Source organism: Paramormyrops kingsleyae, chromosome 15 (genome assembly GCF_048594095.1).
Source record: "Paramormyrops kingsleyae isolate MSU_618 chromosome 15, PKINGS_0.4, whole genome shotgun sequence".
In the NCBI taxonomy this organism is placed as follows: domain Eukaryota; kingdom Metazoa; phylum Chordata; class Actinopteri; order Osteoglossiformes; family Mormyridae; genus Paramormyrops; species Paramormyrops kingsleyae.
The window spans coordinates 17,646,955-17,662,144 of NC_132811.1; the positions used below are offsets into that span (position 1 = coordinate 17,646,955).

Genomic DNA, 15,190 nt, shown 5'->3' on the forward strand with positions numbered 1-15,190 from the left:
CAATGCTGGAGAAATGTACTTCAAATAATCTTTAAATAACATTATAATGAATTTCAAAATAATATTAAGATCTAACAATCCTGTATTTTAACCCTAAAATAACTCCTGCCTTATGGAAAGTCCTACCCACCTGGTTTAGAGACGGTTTCCTTCACCAGGCCATTAGTCTGCTAAACCGGTGACCAGCATCATGTTGCCGTTATGATTCTACCTGCACTTTATCTGCACTGTAGCCTTATTTATTTTCCATGTTGTGCATATATATTTTTGGTACTCATTCCTACATTGCACTGTCTTGCCTTTTATTGCACTACTCCACCTGTCCCCTGCAACTGGAGCATGATAATTCCACTGGTCCTCAGAACACGTGTGTGAATCATACATGGTGAAAGGTCACCTCACCACAAGTAAGGCGCCAAACTGGGAACATTCTTACAGAGGAAAACCATTTTAATTGTAAATATAGCATCAGTAAGAGACATTGTAATGAAACAGCATGGCACAGCAGTTTCTAAAATTAAATTAGTCAGTGCAGAATCCAGGAACCACTTTGCAACTCAACTTTTTATGCTGGTAAAACAGGGGAAGATGACTTCCAACAGCAGAACTACACTCTGAAATGTAGGGGAATTCAGGCATTTATTTTTGCTTGGAGAAATATTCCTTGCTTTTCTGGACATCGGGCTTGATAGTGTCACTTCCGGGCTTCCAGCCAGCAGGACATACTGTCAGGCAATAAATCAGTACATTACAGTTCCCCTCACAACCTTCCTTTATGCAGAATCTGTTCTAATTACATGGGCACAGGCTCAAAGGGACATGACATAAAATAACACTGGTCAACAAATTTTTACTTTCTTTTTGTCACACAAATCAAAACAGGCATAGTGTTTTTTGTGCGGAATTCAAATAGCTAATTGGAATTTCCTTATCGTACAAGGATTTTGAGTGACATACAATAAAACTTTATGCTATATGTATATTTACAGTATATGTGTATGTGGAAGTGACTCATCTAAAAGGTAGAAGTGTATGATTTTCTGCTGTACTTTGCCACAGGAACATCCCTCTAAATCACAGGTGTCAAACTCCAGTCCTGGAGGGCCGGAGCCCTGCACATTTTTGGGTTTCCCCTCATTTAACACACCTGATTCAACTCCTTGTGCTAATTACCACACAGCTCTTGAGCTGAATCATTTGTGGTGGAACAGGGAAAGAACTAAGCTACACAGGGCTCTGGCCCCCCAGGACTGGAGTTTGACACCCCTGCTCTAAATGGTCCAGCAGAGGTCAGCATACGGGGACTCCACTGGTCATTATATTGTTTTTTCATATTAGACAGAGAGCAGGATCCTTATCTCAAAATGTCCAAACTTGCAAAACAGGCTTACAGCACTTTGTGCCCAGGTAAGTCTTAATCTTCACTAATAGAAATACAATAATTTTTCCTAAATTAAACTTAAATTTATCAATATATTCTTAATAAGGAATTATATACTATCAATTTGGCCTAGAAATGATGTCACTCAAAAACTATGAATGATAGCAAACTTCTCAGTGCATTTCTGAAATCAGCATTTTAAAAAGTACACGCATTGGCTGTTCTGTGACAAAATCTTTGTTGACCAATGAAGAAGAGGTGTGGCTTGGAGCCAAAGGTGTGTCCGTATCTCTGGTACCTTCTCCATGTTTATCCGTGAACTGGAAGGCCTGCACCAGGCGAAGCGTCTCATCCACAGACCGGCCCACGGGGAGGTCATTGATCGTGATCTGTCTCAGAATGCCCTTGTTGTCAATGATAAACAGGCCACTGAGGATAAATGAGAAAAAAACAAAAAATACAGTCATTTTCACTACACAGGAAATCTTCACCATCAATTAGATACCCTGCCTAGGAATTCCAATAAAAAGTTTTGGACTACAGTGGCAGAAGCTCTACGCAAGATCTGGGGCAGCGTGGGATAGCAGGTTCTACATCACGGCTACTGCACCACAAACCTCACCGGTAGGCAATGCCTTCATCCTCCTTCAGCACACCATAGGCCTGAGAGATGGAGCGCTGGGTGTCAGCCACCAGCGGGATCTTCATTTGGCCAAGACCCCCCTCTTTTCGTGGTGTGTTTGTCCTGCAGCACAACAAATGCCAGCATATATAAAGACACAGCAGTTGCCAAGGAGGTGTCTTTGCAGTCTATGTATTGTGTCTGTTCATGTAACCACTTACGGCTACATTCAGTAAAGTGATTACAGCATTAAGCATTTAAAAACAGCACACTGGCACACACTGTGGGCAATTTTGTCACCGTTTGACCTAATCGCATGTTTTCAGACTTCAAGAGGATACCTGTTTTAACACAAGGAAGTGTGAGGCCACAGTGCTACTCATTATCTGTAACTGAATGGTAATATAGTGAACGGGTATTAACTAGGCCTGGGCAATTAATGGAATTTTAATTTCAATTAGAATATTAGCTTCCAACAATAATCAAAATAAAATAGTCGAGGTAAAGTGATTATTGTGCCACATTTCGTTTTGCAATAGTGCTCCCATTTTGTCTTGTGTTATAAATCCAATGCACCCCTATCCAGCCCCTTTTAGTTTGTTTCTCAGTTGAGTTACATTTAGAGTTCAAGGAAATCCACTGTTAAAGCGTTATTTTGTAAAAAGTTATTTTTTAAGTTCAATAAATGCAAATTCCAACATTGACCAAAATAATCATTATGATTTTTGCCGTAATCAAGCAGCACTAGCATACTCTTGAATTTGCAATGCTCTTTGATCTACATGAGCAGCAGACTAAGTCAACATACCAGGCAAGATGACAGAAGTGGGAGTCCACGGATGCCCCGATGACCTCACAGTTGATCTTCTTAAACTGATCTGCCGCATCACTGAAGGCGATGATCTCAGTGGGGCAAACAAACGTGAAGTCAAGTGGGTAGAAGAAGAAGACCACATATTTCCCTGCAGATACAGAAGCAACCATATCAACCACCATATCACATCTAAACTATGTATCATTATTATTAATATAACCATAACATTAACAATAGACGGCACCACACTATCCTGGATAAGTAGTTAGGGAGGATCGATGGATTATGAATAGAACACGCTCTTTATTCTTATAGGCATTAAGCATTAATATTAATGGCAAGGCAGTGCACAATCAATAGAATAAAATTAATAAAAAATAACCAATACTCTAAATCATATATTTTTTTCTGCCTCTGATGAACAAAGCTTGCTTGCAATGAAATTTTCAAATTTCTTCATCTCACGAGAATCCGTGCTCAGAAAAGCAAGTTTTCACTTGTTGTAAATATACAAAATAAATTTGTGATATTAAGGGTACCTCTGTAGTCAGACAGCTTGACATCTTTAAATTGCCCCCCAGGCATCACAGCTTTGGCCGTAAAGTCTGGGGCAGGCTTGCCGATTTCAGCTTTGCCAGCAGACATGTTTGTGTTTCCTGCAGGGGAAAAGCAACAGTTGGCCCAAGCAATTAAACAGAAACAGAAGGTAAACTTTTATGTACGAACCTATGCGCTTTAAACTTGTTCGGCTAATAAACCGAACATTTTGACCTCAAATTCTGCAAGTAAATGTTTTCACAAAGCGTAAGATAAGTTTACGTTGTCCCGCTAAAATGAATGCGATTATATTGTGGAATATAAACAGAAAGTTCGCATTTCTAAAACTGTTAATGTTTTATTTGGCGTTATTCCAAACCCTACTGCAAAAATTCATTGTCGGGTGTCAATACACGCTAGATCGACATATAATTTTAAAATTGCAGCTGGTTTAAACTTGCAATACACAGCTATAATCAGTTTTTCTTCCTCCTACTTGCACGCGTATCGCCATGATCGGTTGAGTAACAGCGTGAAGGTCACACTTTGAACGTGCTGTGAACTAACACGTACAAATCTCTGCCCGTGCCCAACACGAGGCTGCTGCAGTATGAATTCCAGATGAGACACTGGAGGATCAGCATGCTTTACAAAAAATCATTACATTTATTACTCAACTCCTTTTTGTGTCTCAGCCCATCTTCACACAGCTGTCATGGCTAATATGTACATGACTCACAATATAAAATCCTTCCTAGTTCGTCTGTACTTCGCACAGTGCAACGACAGCCATACCGAAGAAAAAACTAGTCAGGAGCTACTTACTTATGAGACCTTGCAGATCCAACTACGACAGTAAACCGGGGTAGAAAGTTCATATTCGGACTGATAAAATCTATATCCGCCCACTTTACCCCTAAGACTGGCCCAGATTTAACCGCCCCCCTCCCCACTCCGCCTGAATTCAGCTAGAACATGGTTACTGATCTACTGGGAGTATCTCTGCCAGGATGACTTGCATTTTTCTAAACAATGAATGAAACAGTTTAGGACAGTTTGATATTTGGGGAGGACAACTTAATTTAAATAAAAATGTATATTTATGGGGGGTTGAATGAATCCAAATCATATACTGGGAGCAATATATCCTCCCTTCCCACTCAGTTTCTACACTCCTGTCTGGGTGACTTTACACCCAAGCTATTTTTGTTGCATATTGGGCCAAGGCAATTTTACAATTTAAATAAAATGGTATTATTTTTTAAAATATATATTCATGAGATACAGCAACGGTACATATTCAAGCAAAGTCATATTAATGGGATTTGTCACTGCTTCACAATCATGACATGGTTAAATTGGTCATTTTTACTAAAATATACTGTTTTAGGCCTTGTTTGAAAATATGTAGACTTGCAGACAATATAACTAGCTTTTATTTAGTGCAATCTAAAATACAGATAAACCACAGGGATCCCTTAGGGAAAGTGCTAAATTCCTCTCACTGTTTCTCATTACGGACATGCAGCTTATACCTTGCAGAACTGCAAGGTGAACCCTGGCAAACATCAGGGCCCCCACCCCATCTTGGGAAACATGTAACAGATAGTAATAATAAGTGGCACCTGACTGTAGACAATCATGTCATCCAAGGGCCCCCAGATAAGTTAATCTGGCCCTGTTGCACAATACAACAAGGTTCTCAGATCCTGGGTGGCTGTTGCTGGACCAGGAATAAGTTTTGGTGAGATGATGGTCGCACTCCTTTGCCATGAGACTGGAGCCCAGGTTGAGGAGAAGCTTGAACTAGGATTTCAAATCCAATTCAAGGAGAAAGCTATAGGCCTGTGAATAACTCCTTGGAACTGGACCAATTAGCACTGGCACAAGGCTTGGGGCAAAGTGATTTTTCTCATCTTGGGACCAAGGCACTCGTGGTGTGAAACTATGCTGTCTGATGAAATGCCTTCTCCACTCCTGCACTGGCCCTTCTAGGTTGAATAAAAAAAGCAGCAATTCAAACAAAAGACGATCGCCAGCTTTGGACTTTGGAATCACATGTAACTGGAGGGCCGGAGGGTGGCACAAAGGAGAAGGTCAGCAATGCAGCCTGAACGCACACTTACACACAGGGGATTCCTGCTTGTGTCCTGCACAAGCACCTGCTGAGCACCAGTGAAAATATCCTAAAAAGTGCAATGGAGAATCAGCTGGAACCAAATTAAACAATGAGAGTCATTTTTAAATATAGATGTACCATTATTGGTCATGCAACAAGACATTTGTGACAATTTTACGTCTTATGTAGAATCGACTTGATGTGCACAATAGCATTATAAAAGTGGGCTTTATTAGTCACCAGCTTGGGGAGCAATAAATATTCAGTTCATACCACAAACAAACCATGTGAAGCTCCAAATGCTTGTTACATGTAAGACCAATTTAAACTCCCACCATATAGCCCGCAGTGCTCCTTGATAGTGCAAACATAGCAATACCGTCACACAGTGCAATCAGTTCATCAGATGCGCCAGGCGGTAGCCAGCTATGAGGTCACCGAGGTCCGAACCTCGGTAATTAAAAGTAAAAATAAAATTGGAAGCTATATATTGACCTGAAAAAAAAATGCAGTTGAAAATGTCTCCGGCCCAAGTGCATCATTAGTTTGGTTCGAATATGTTATTAATAGTGTCTGCTGTGTGTGAGTGAGACAGCATTTAGTATCAGCATGATAGGGGAAGCGTGACTCGGGAACCGCATAAATTCACCTCACTGAAAGCAGTTTCGCTGTGTGAGGAAGGGTGCGCAGGAAGCATATTATTCGGTAAGACAAAGCAACGATCATTATCTGTAAAAAAAAAAAAAAAAAACCGTCCCAAAACATTTGAAAATTAGAAGGGCTCTTACTCTGAATAAATACAAGCTAAACATGGCAGTCATATTTTGCAGGGGGTTCATTTAGATAAATATTAATGGAAAAGTATGCTTTTTTCTCTAATTTACAATAGTAAAGGAGCGCAGTTCAGCGAGACTCGATCTTACCAGCAACGAAGAGACGCGCTTTTAAGTTCACTGAAAAAGGCGGGATGGAGTCTGAGGTAAAATTCAATGGTAAAAGTCACCACGGAAACTGTGTGATCATTGGGCTTTTATCATGTATATATTTGTTAAATTACTTGTGGGTTTAGGATAGCCGATAATCTCAGTTCTTCTTTTTGAATGAAACATAATATTTAGAGGTATAAAACCCTCCATTCATCTAGCTGCTGAAATTAGTAAATACATCCTTTCAGTCTTGTATAGATAGAATGAATGTTATGATTATAATGTTGGTCATTTCGGTAGGTTGGGTTATTTTTCAAAGAACATCCTGAGGTAACATGAGAAGCTCCTATTGTTGGCCTGTTTTGCCAAATGTGTTCAGTATAATATTACTGTTTTGCTTAAAATATAGTTTTTTCACATTGTTAAGTTCTGTAAAGCTTCGTGAGTGTCCCGCTTTGCCCAAAAGTTGTCTCGACATATACCTTCGTCCACCTTCTCTTCCGAAGTCCCGCCCGTTTGTTACTGTGCCGAAGCCCTATACTTTCTGGCAACCAATTGAAATACTGGTTTAGCGCAACTCCATTCCCCCGGGTCCTAAACCTATCCGTCAGTGTGACTTTGGAGAAGCGACGTTAGTTTTGGATCATGAGGCGTTTCTCAACCCAGTCCTCGGGGAACACCGGATCGTCCACGTTTTGCTTCCTCTCAGCTCCCAGCGCACCTGTACCAGGTATTCGGTGGTCCTGATTGTCTGGGAGCTGGGAGGGAGCAAAAGCGTGGACTGCCGGGGTTCCCTGAGGACTCGGTTGGGAAACACTGGTAGAGTACGTACTAACTTATGCCAATAAATGCACATTTCTTTGGGGGGCTAAAGCCCCTAAAGTAGACCTATCGACGCCCTGGTCTGAAGTAAATATAATTTTATGAAACGTGTTAAATATAAGAGTCGGCTAGGCTACTCTGGCCATGTTAAAGGTTGGGATTCTTTCGTATTACACCAAATGGGCTAGAAACTAACGTTTCACATAACGTCATTAATAAAAAGTAATAATAAACAGCGTATGAAGGGTACTGTACGAATAATAGTGTCCATAGAAACATTTCAAAGCCAAATTTGGATATCAAAACAAATCTATTTGGCGTTACCGTGTAATGGAGTGTTAATATCGAGCATTTCTCTTTCATTTTTATGTTATGCTGAATATATCTGGTTACAAATAGCCTTAAATTGCATGCTTCGTGCCCATAATATTTTACTGCTCTATAATGTTGTTTATGACATAGACCTAAATTCATTCAGTAATGCACACTGTAGGGAGGGTTAGTGGAGTATGCTTTTGCTCTATACTCTGGCAAGGTCACCCAGAGTGAACTGGTTAAATTTAAAATTGCTCTTACTCTTGGCACATACATGATGTATGGTGTATTATTCAGAATTAGTGCTTTTCAGATTTTCAGCACCAATAAAATGTGTTTCTTGCAAATAAGAATAGGTCTCCTGTATGTAATGTGTGATTGAATTTAGAATTAGGTGATCAGTGGTCATTGTTGACACACCACAACAAAATGTGTCCTCTGCATTTATCCCATATGTGACATAGCAAGAGGCAGCTAATTCAGTGCCTGGGAACAGTACCTTGCTCAGGGTACCTCAGTGGTGCCTTGCTGGTCAGGGATTTGAACTTCAATTACAAGGGCACTTCCATAATCATTAAGACAGCACTGCCCACAATTGACCCCCGGTCCTTGCTATTTTTCAATCCCTGACCATTGCCCTCAAACTCAGTAAAAATAGTGTATTTCCTTCTTTTTAATGAATATCAGATGTGATCTATTATCTTTAATATATATCTTTATCTGAACTATTTATGGTATAGTTCAAAGAAACCTGGTTCCAGCTTCGAAACATTGTGTGGGCCACAGGATTATCTAAAGGAACCGGGCATAGACTGCAGGCATGGAGTGGGACTAATTTTCTGCCCAGGAGTTTTATGCCCAAGACCAGACCGACAGATTTTGTCTTCTTTCTGGGGGAACTTTGATAAATGATGCCACATTTCAAGCCTTATTGTCCCATTAGTGTATTACTGACATTACAAGAAGACAATAAATGATAATAACAAATAGCATATTGTTCAATCAGCCACACCTGGTCTCTTTCTAACATCAATTGTTTTAGAAACGTTGAGTGATTAGCAATAGCAAGTGATTAGTTGTGGCACCTCCGCAACAACACTCATTCATTTCAGTTCTTTAAATGACAAGCGAGCATGGTGACACATATAAGATAAGATAAGAAGAACTTTATTTATCCCGAGGGAAATTCTTTTGTGTATTTCTTTTGTGTACATATGTGTGTGTGTGTGTGTGTGTGTGTGTGTGCTTGCGTGTGTGCAATATTGGTTAATATTCTGAAGCGTCGTTGTAGGATTTAAAACTTGTAAAATAAATTTGTTCCTGAATGGCACAACAGCTAAGTGGACCACCAGGAATTCTCCCTAGTATCCCGATTGGCCACTGCAGGTGACATGCTGCAGGTGACATGCTGCTCCTCTCTCTCAGAACATACAGAGATCAATTTTTATATGAACTTTGAGTCCACACTAAATATCAATTTGCTGAAATCGAGTAGTGGAGGCCCTTAGCATATCCCGGCATGCTTGCAAGTCATGATAATAGCACATGGGTGTATTTGTTATTGTAAGTAATTGTGTGTTTCTGATGTGCCCTTGCCGTGTGATATATGAATCCTGTCTGACCCTTGCGTGATTTTAGCTATTGTATAAACCGTGTGTGTGCCTTACTGTACAGCATCAGACCTCTCTGCGTTTGAAGGCCGTATGTTGTTGTGGTTATAGCTTGGGAGTGGTTCTCTAAAGAGCTCTAGAGGTTCTCTTCATACAGTTCTTCATACGGTTCTCTTCATACGGCATTGCTGCTCTTCATTGACTACAGCTCAGCATTTAATACCATCATCCCCAACCAGCTAGTCACCAAACTCCTCGATCTGGGCGTCAACAACAAACTGTGCATGTGGATTAAGAACTTCCTGACAAATCGTCCACAGACAGTGAGACTGGGCCCATATCAATCCTCGAGCCTGTCCCTCAGCACTGGAGCACCGCAAGGATGCGTGTTGAGCCCATTGCTCTATTCCATCTACAGATATGATTGCACTCCCACCCACCCCACAAACACAGTAATAAAATTTACAGATGACACAACTATGGTCGGACAAATCTCTGATAACAACGAGAGTGCCTACAGAGAGGAAGTCAGCTGTCTAACAGGATGGTACATAACAACTTGACCCTGAATGTTAAGAAGATGAAGGAAATCATAGTAGACTTCAGAAGGCATAAAACCCCACCACGCCCTCTCATCATCAATGGAAAAGAAGTGGAGAAGGTCTCCTGTTTTAAGTTCCTGGGGATCTTGATCACAGAGGACCTGAAATGGGAGGCCAATACAACAGCCATGGTTAAAAAGGCGCAAAATCGGCTCTACTTTTTAAGGACACTAAAAAAATGCAACCTGTCTGCCGAGCTGCTTAAACACTTTTACCAATGCTCCATTGAGAGCGTCATCACATACTGCATCACTGCATGGTTTACCAACGCTCCATTGAGAGCGTCGTCACATACTTCATCACTGCATGGTTTACCAAAGCTCCATTGAGAGCGTCGTCACATACTTCATCACTGCATGGTTTACCAACGCTCCACTGAGAGCGTCAACACATACTGTATCTTTAAGACTCGCTGTCTCTGCTGGGTAAACAGCATTTTGCAGGACATAACACACCCCCCATACCCACTCTTTTCCCTACTCCCATCTGGGAGGCGTTATAGGGCCTTTAAAGCCTGCACCTCCAGATTGCAGAATAGCTTTATCCCCAGGGCCATTGCAGAACTGAACAGACATGCCTCCCCCCCACCAGCTGTATAGTTGCATTTTAAAAGGATTCTAACACAATGGGACTCAATTTTTATTTGTTGTTATTTGCAATTTGTATTTATTTATTGAGTGAGTGTGTGAGTATTGATTTAGAGGCTGCATTAGCAAATTTCATTGTACGGACCTCCTGTACAATGACAATTAAAGTCTATCTATCTATCTAGCACATTCTTTTAAAACTGGTGGTGTTCTTGTTCCTGCTGTGGTGATGCCAGGATCTGTGAATTATCACAATATATATTTTTAATTGTATATTTAACCACTGTTGGTCACTGTCTTAATAGAACTCAAGTCAGGGCTTGAAACCTTTCAGTTTGTGACTAATGGACATTCACTTTCTCATTAAGAAACTCATGGAGCAGCAGACGATTCACACAAACGCATCTGAAATTAGTCAAAGGGCCTGATTCCGGCAGCCATGTCATAGTCAAGGACTGATTTACTTCCACCTGAGGGCACATATTATTAATTAGAGAATGTTATTTACCATCAGGCACTCTTATAAACCCAGGCCTGACTACCTTTGATTGTGACACATGAATCTGACTGGAATATGTCTGGTGAAATAGCTCATACTACTTTTTGTTCCCATGACAGTGACCTGGATAACCTGGATAAGCCATGGGCGATTTCCTACTTCCAGGATTGGACGGCTCCAGAACACATTACGTATTTAATGCGCCCGTAGCAAGTTAATATAAGTGAGGCTGTCACAATTTATCTCTCACGGCGCAATCTAATCCCTCTTTTTTGTACTGATTGTCTGATAAGTGTATTCTCAGACACATGCATTGATAGAAAAATTTCGGGACGAATTAACTGTGAATCAACAGACAGTAAGTTGGTTAAACAAGTTATTACAATGTCCTGCCTGGCGCTTATTTTCGTTCGTTCGCAATTAGTAAAGAAATAAAGTCAATAAAGAGAACGTATGTAAGCCTAAACAGCGCACAGACAAAAATGCTGATAATTGTAGAATAGCCGGAAACGGAAATGTCGACGGGAAGCACGGGTTTTCAAAAGCGCTTTCCCATTTTCAGACTGTCTCCTCTCGCTGGACATTACGGTGTCTTTTCGCAGTTCCAGGACAGTGAGTAAGTGCCGAATATAATTTCTTTAATAAATGACGACGGCTCTGATGTGTATTTGCCAACTGAAACATATAGTTTCAGTGCGGTCTCTTTGGACTCGCACTTTTGTTTTTCGTACTGTTCTTATAAGGCAGGTAAGTGAAGGATGTTCCTACGATATTTAAACATGCGATTAAGCCATGTTGTATCGGCGAAAGGGCTTTTTGGCTGTCAGTAGACGATGGGCTGATCAGTCAGTTTTCCATCGTGGCCGCGACCACTCAGTTTATAGAAACCAGGGCCGAAATATGCTTTTTAAAGTTTTCATATTTACACCCCTCTGCAAGTGTTTATCATGCAACCGAGTGCTACTGTACATGCTGCCTCTTGAATACTGTAATTCCGAAGAAGCTTGTTCCTATTGAACGACTAGTTATGACAATATTTTGCATTTCTTGTTTATTATATGTATAATTTTCCGTGGGAGAATGAAAAACACGACTCTGTCTGCTCAGATCCTTCTCGATACATCTTCCGGATTGGGGAAGTCACCTGACACTCAGCAGTGTACACTTTCCATGAACCCTTTGCAACCACGTTACCTCAGATCATAACTCTAACTCTGCTGTCTAAAGGGTTCTCCTAAACTATTTTTCACTTTTTAAAAAGGAGATGATCTTATTTAAATAATGAATACAACCTGTCAAGCCAGATTTAAAATGGAGATTAATATTTGAAATGGCTACGCCAAGTTTGCGCAAAAATCATTGTGGTTAATATGCTTCTTTCTATGATTCTAATGAGAGTATTTGACACCGAAGCACTGTGAAACTGTAATTTCACTTAACATTTCAAACACCCTGCAAGTCTGACATGAGACTGTAATTTAAGAATGTAAAGTATCGGTAATAACACAGGTGCTGTATTTGTTATATTTTTTTAAATGCACCAGGCCAGAATGAATGACTTTGCCGTACTCTGCACGGGAAAGAAGATGCCCCTTCTTGGCCTGGGAACATGGAAAAGTGAACCTGGGAAGGTGGGCAGATTTAACCTTGATCACTGTGGACACGTAGCCATTTGTAGGCATGTGATTGCTGTACAGGATAATCCACAGATTGTGCTTGGTTTGTAAACATTCTAGTATGCTAAGCATATACTGGCATGCTTGTTACAGTATAGCTCTTTGATAATAGAATACAATGATATACTATACTCCGCTAACAGTGGGTTCAAATCCAGGAAACTGACATATATGGTAACCCGTCCCTACTGTAAATCATTTTGAATAAAAGCGATAGATGAGTATTAAATTTTCTGCAAAATTGAGCTAAAACAGCAGTGCCATTCATCAAAATATACACTAGTGAACCTTGCTGAATAATGTTGGTGCTCGTACAGTAAAATGCCCCCAAACTGACTGCCAGTGTCTGTTGCAGGTGAAACAGGCTGTGGTCTGGGCCTTGCAGGCTGGCTATCGCCACATAGATTGTGCTTCCATCTATGGCAATGAGGCAGAGGTTGGCCAGGCCTTGAAGGAGATGCTGGGGTCACAGGTATGCCAAAATATGCGGTTAAAGACCAGCACTTTGTTGTTCTTGTTTTAGGTATTGTCCTTCCTTTTTTTGGGTATGAGGTATTTCATGTGTTCCGTAACTTAGAAATATCGGTGGTCAGAGTGGGGATTAGGGTTTTGCCCATAGAAATGAATGGATGACAAAGATATGGATACCTAATGTGTGTGTGTGTGTGTGTGTGTGTGTGTCTGCGCAGGGACTGAAACGGGAGGAGGTCTTTGTAACCTCAAAGCTCTGGAACACTCAACACCACCCTGAGGACGTGGAACCAGCCTTGTTGAAGACCCTGAAGGAACTGCAGCTGGAATACCTTGATCTGTATCTCATCCACTGGCCATATGCTTTCCAGTACGTACCTGGAACTGATGCTGAGACTCTTAATGCAGTAGGCAGTGTGTATGTTAAATAGTGAAGCGTTGAATGTACGCACTGAGGAGCTTTGTGGACAACAGGAGCTTTGTGTTTATTCTACATTTGAGTAGCCCAGGATGGAGATGCTGTCTCTGTCTTACAGACGGGGTGGGGTTGTGTTTCCCAAGAAAGAGGATGGCACCATACTTTATGATGACATCGACTACAAACTGACGTGGGCGGCCTTGGAGTGCTTGGTGGAGAAGGGGCTTGTGAAAGCCGTCGGCCTCTCCAACTTCAACAGCCGGCAAATAGACGACATTCTTTCCGTTGCCAAAATCAAGCCGGCTGTGCTGCAGGTGGGGAGAGTATGGTGGTGTTTATGTGTCTTCACGTGTAAACACAACCTGCAACGTGACAGAGTGATGAATAAGTTATCATGGAGCTTTTTAATGTAGATACCAACCTTCAGAAAAACTTCCAGGAAAAAATGAGTAAAATTGTACTGGTTAGTCGCACATGAATCTATGGATGATAGTGGCTAGTAACCACTGTGAGGAATCAGAGGCTGAAGCCTAACTTGGACCAGATGTAGGCCATCATTCTTTTACACCGTACAAAAAGGCGGTTTGATATAGACATGGTTTGATACAGGATTGTGTTTTCGTTTTGCACTTAAACTGTAGGTATAGAAAGTCAACTCATCTGGTGTATTAGGTACAGATTGAGCCTTCAGATGCTAGTGCTAGCAAGTTAATACTGTACATCATGTCACCACATGATATTGTGTTTTATTATATGGTCTGTTTGCATAGACAATAGGATTGGAGAGGGGACTTGTGCCTGAAATTGCTTTAAAAACATTAGCTTTTTGATGTTGCTATTTATTTCAAATAATTCCATAATTGTATACCGTTCCAGCTTCTAGTTTTATGACTAAGTTGATGTTTTTTTGAGTACCTTTGTTTTGCTTTGTGCTGCCTAATCCTGCTATATGTTACATGTTGTGAACTGGGTGGTGTGAGTTAGAATTCCTATGTCCTGATGTAAGAGGGCAAATAAGGATGATCTAGGTCGGGTGGGGAACCTGATTCATGGAGAGTCGGTGTGGGTGTGGGTTTTTGGGATGGCCTCTCAATCAGCCAATAATAAAACAGTGGTTCTCCAGTTCTGGGGACCCACTCTTATTGGTTTATTGAGAGGTCATCCCAAAAATCCACCACACACTGGCCCTCTGTGGATCAGGTTCTCCACCCCTGATCTAGGTGCTGCTGCTGTAATATGAAGCTCAGTGTGATGTCTCCTCTGGCGCAGGTGGAGAGCCACCCGTACCTGGCACAGCCACAGCTGCTGGAGCACTGCCAGAAGCGCGGCCTGGTGATGACGGCATACAGCCCATTAGGGTCTCCAGACCGGGCATGGAAACACCCGGAAGAACCTGTACTTCTTGACGAGCCCGTGCTGGCAGAACTGGCTCGGAAGTATAATAAATCCCCTGCACAAATTATACTCCGGTAAGTACCAAGCTCTACAAACATGATCACGCCACATCATTCTTAGTGGACAGCAAAGTAAGAATTTCATTGCACTTTTCTGCTGTACATATGACAGTAAACACTTTGAATTTTGAAGCGGACAAAGGGAATGAAAACTAGAGAATGTTTATGTTCGGTGCCTGTATCATGATCAGTGTTTCATACAGCATTAACTCCATTACATAGATTCCACAAACAACATTTGTGTTTTGTTTGTTTCTTTTAGGTGGCAGACCCAGAGAGGAGTGGTAACAATTCCCAAAAGCGTGACAGAGTCTCGCATTAAAGAGAACATACAGGT

General features: G+C 41.2%; 2 protein-coding genes across 7 annotated transcripts in view; one reads left to right on the forward strand and one right to left on the reverse strand.

Moving 5' to 3' along the window:
- Nucleotides 1–429: 429 nt before the first annotated feature.
- On the reverse strand, nucleotides 430–7,097 carry LOC111834771 (peroxiredoxin-1). 4 transcript variants are annotated; one of them, XM_023794415.2, is made up of 6 exons: nucleotides 6,882–7,097; nucleotides 3,357–3,473; nucleotides 2,812–2,965; nucleotides 2,004–2,126; nucleotides 1,680–1,810; nucleotides 430–725 (listed from the first exon to the last, which is right to left on the reverse strand). In XM_023794415.2, the coding sequence occupies exons 2-6, from the start codon at nucleotides 3,460–3,462 to the stop codon at nucleotides 640–642; spliced, it is 600 nt and encodes a 199-aa protein (XP_023650183.1). In that variant the 5' UTR covers nucleotides 3,463–3,473; nucleotides 6,882–7,097; the 3' UTR covers nucleotides 430–639. The 4 variants fall into 4 exon arrangements, with proteins under 4 accessions (XP_023650183.1, XP_023650184.1, XP_023650182.1 ...); XM_023794416.2 differs by lacking the exon at nucleotides 6,882–7,097 and adding an exon at nucleotides 6,397–6,516; XM_023794414.2 differs by lacking the exon at nucleotides 6,882–7,097 and adding an exon at nucleotides 4,180–4,330.
- The window catches only part of akr1a1b (aldo-keto reductase family 1, member A1b (aldehyde reductase)), a 9,808-nt gene continuing 940 nt past the window's right edge, over nucleotides 6,323–15,190 (forward strand). Inside the window, exons 1-7 of one of the 3 annotated variants that reach the window (XM_023794411.2) lie at nucleotides 6,323–6,452; nucleotides 12,379–12,465; nucleotides 12,866–12,982; nucleotides 13,200–13,351; nucleotides 13,518–13,713; nucleotides 14,669–14,868; nucleotides 15,116–15,188. In XM_023794411.2, the coding sequence (XP_023650179.1) occupies nucleotides 6,441–6,452; nucleotides 12,379–12,465; nucleotides 12,866–12,982; nucleotides 13,200–13,351; nucleotides 13,518–13,713; nucleotides 14,669–14,868; nucleotides 15,116–15,188 (837 nt within the window). In that variant the 5' untranslated portion in view covers nucleotides 6,323–6,440. Of the gene's footprint in view, nucleotides 6,453–11,313; nucleotides 11,582–12,378; nucleotides 12,466–12,865; nucleotides 12,983–13,199; nucleotides 13,352–13,517; nucleotides 13,714–14,668; nucleotides 14,869–15,115; nucleotides 15,189–15,190 lie in introns of those variants that run through there. The other 2 variants (XM_023794412.2, XM_072700057.1) reach the window with 2 other exon arrangements.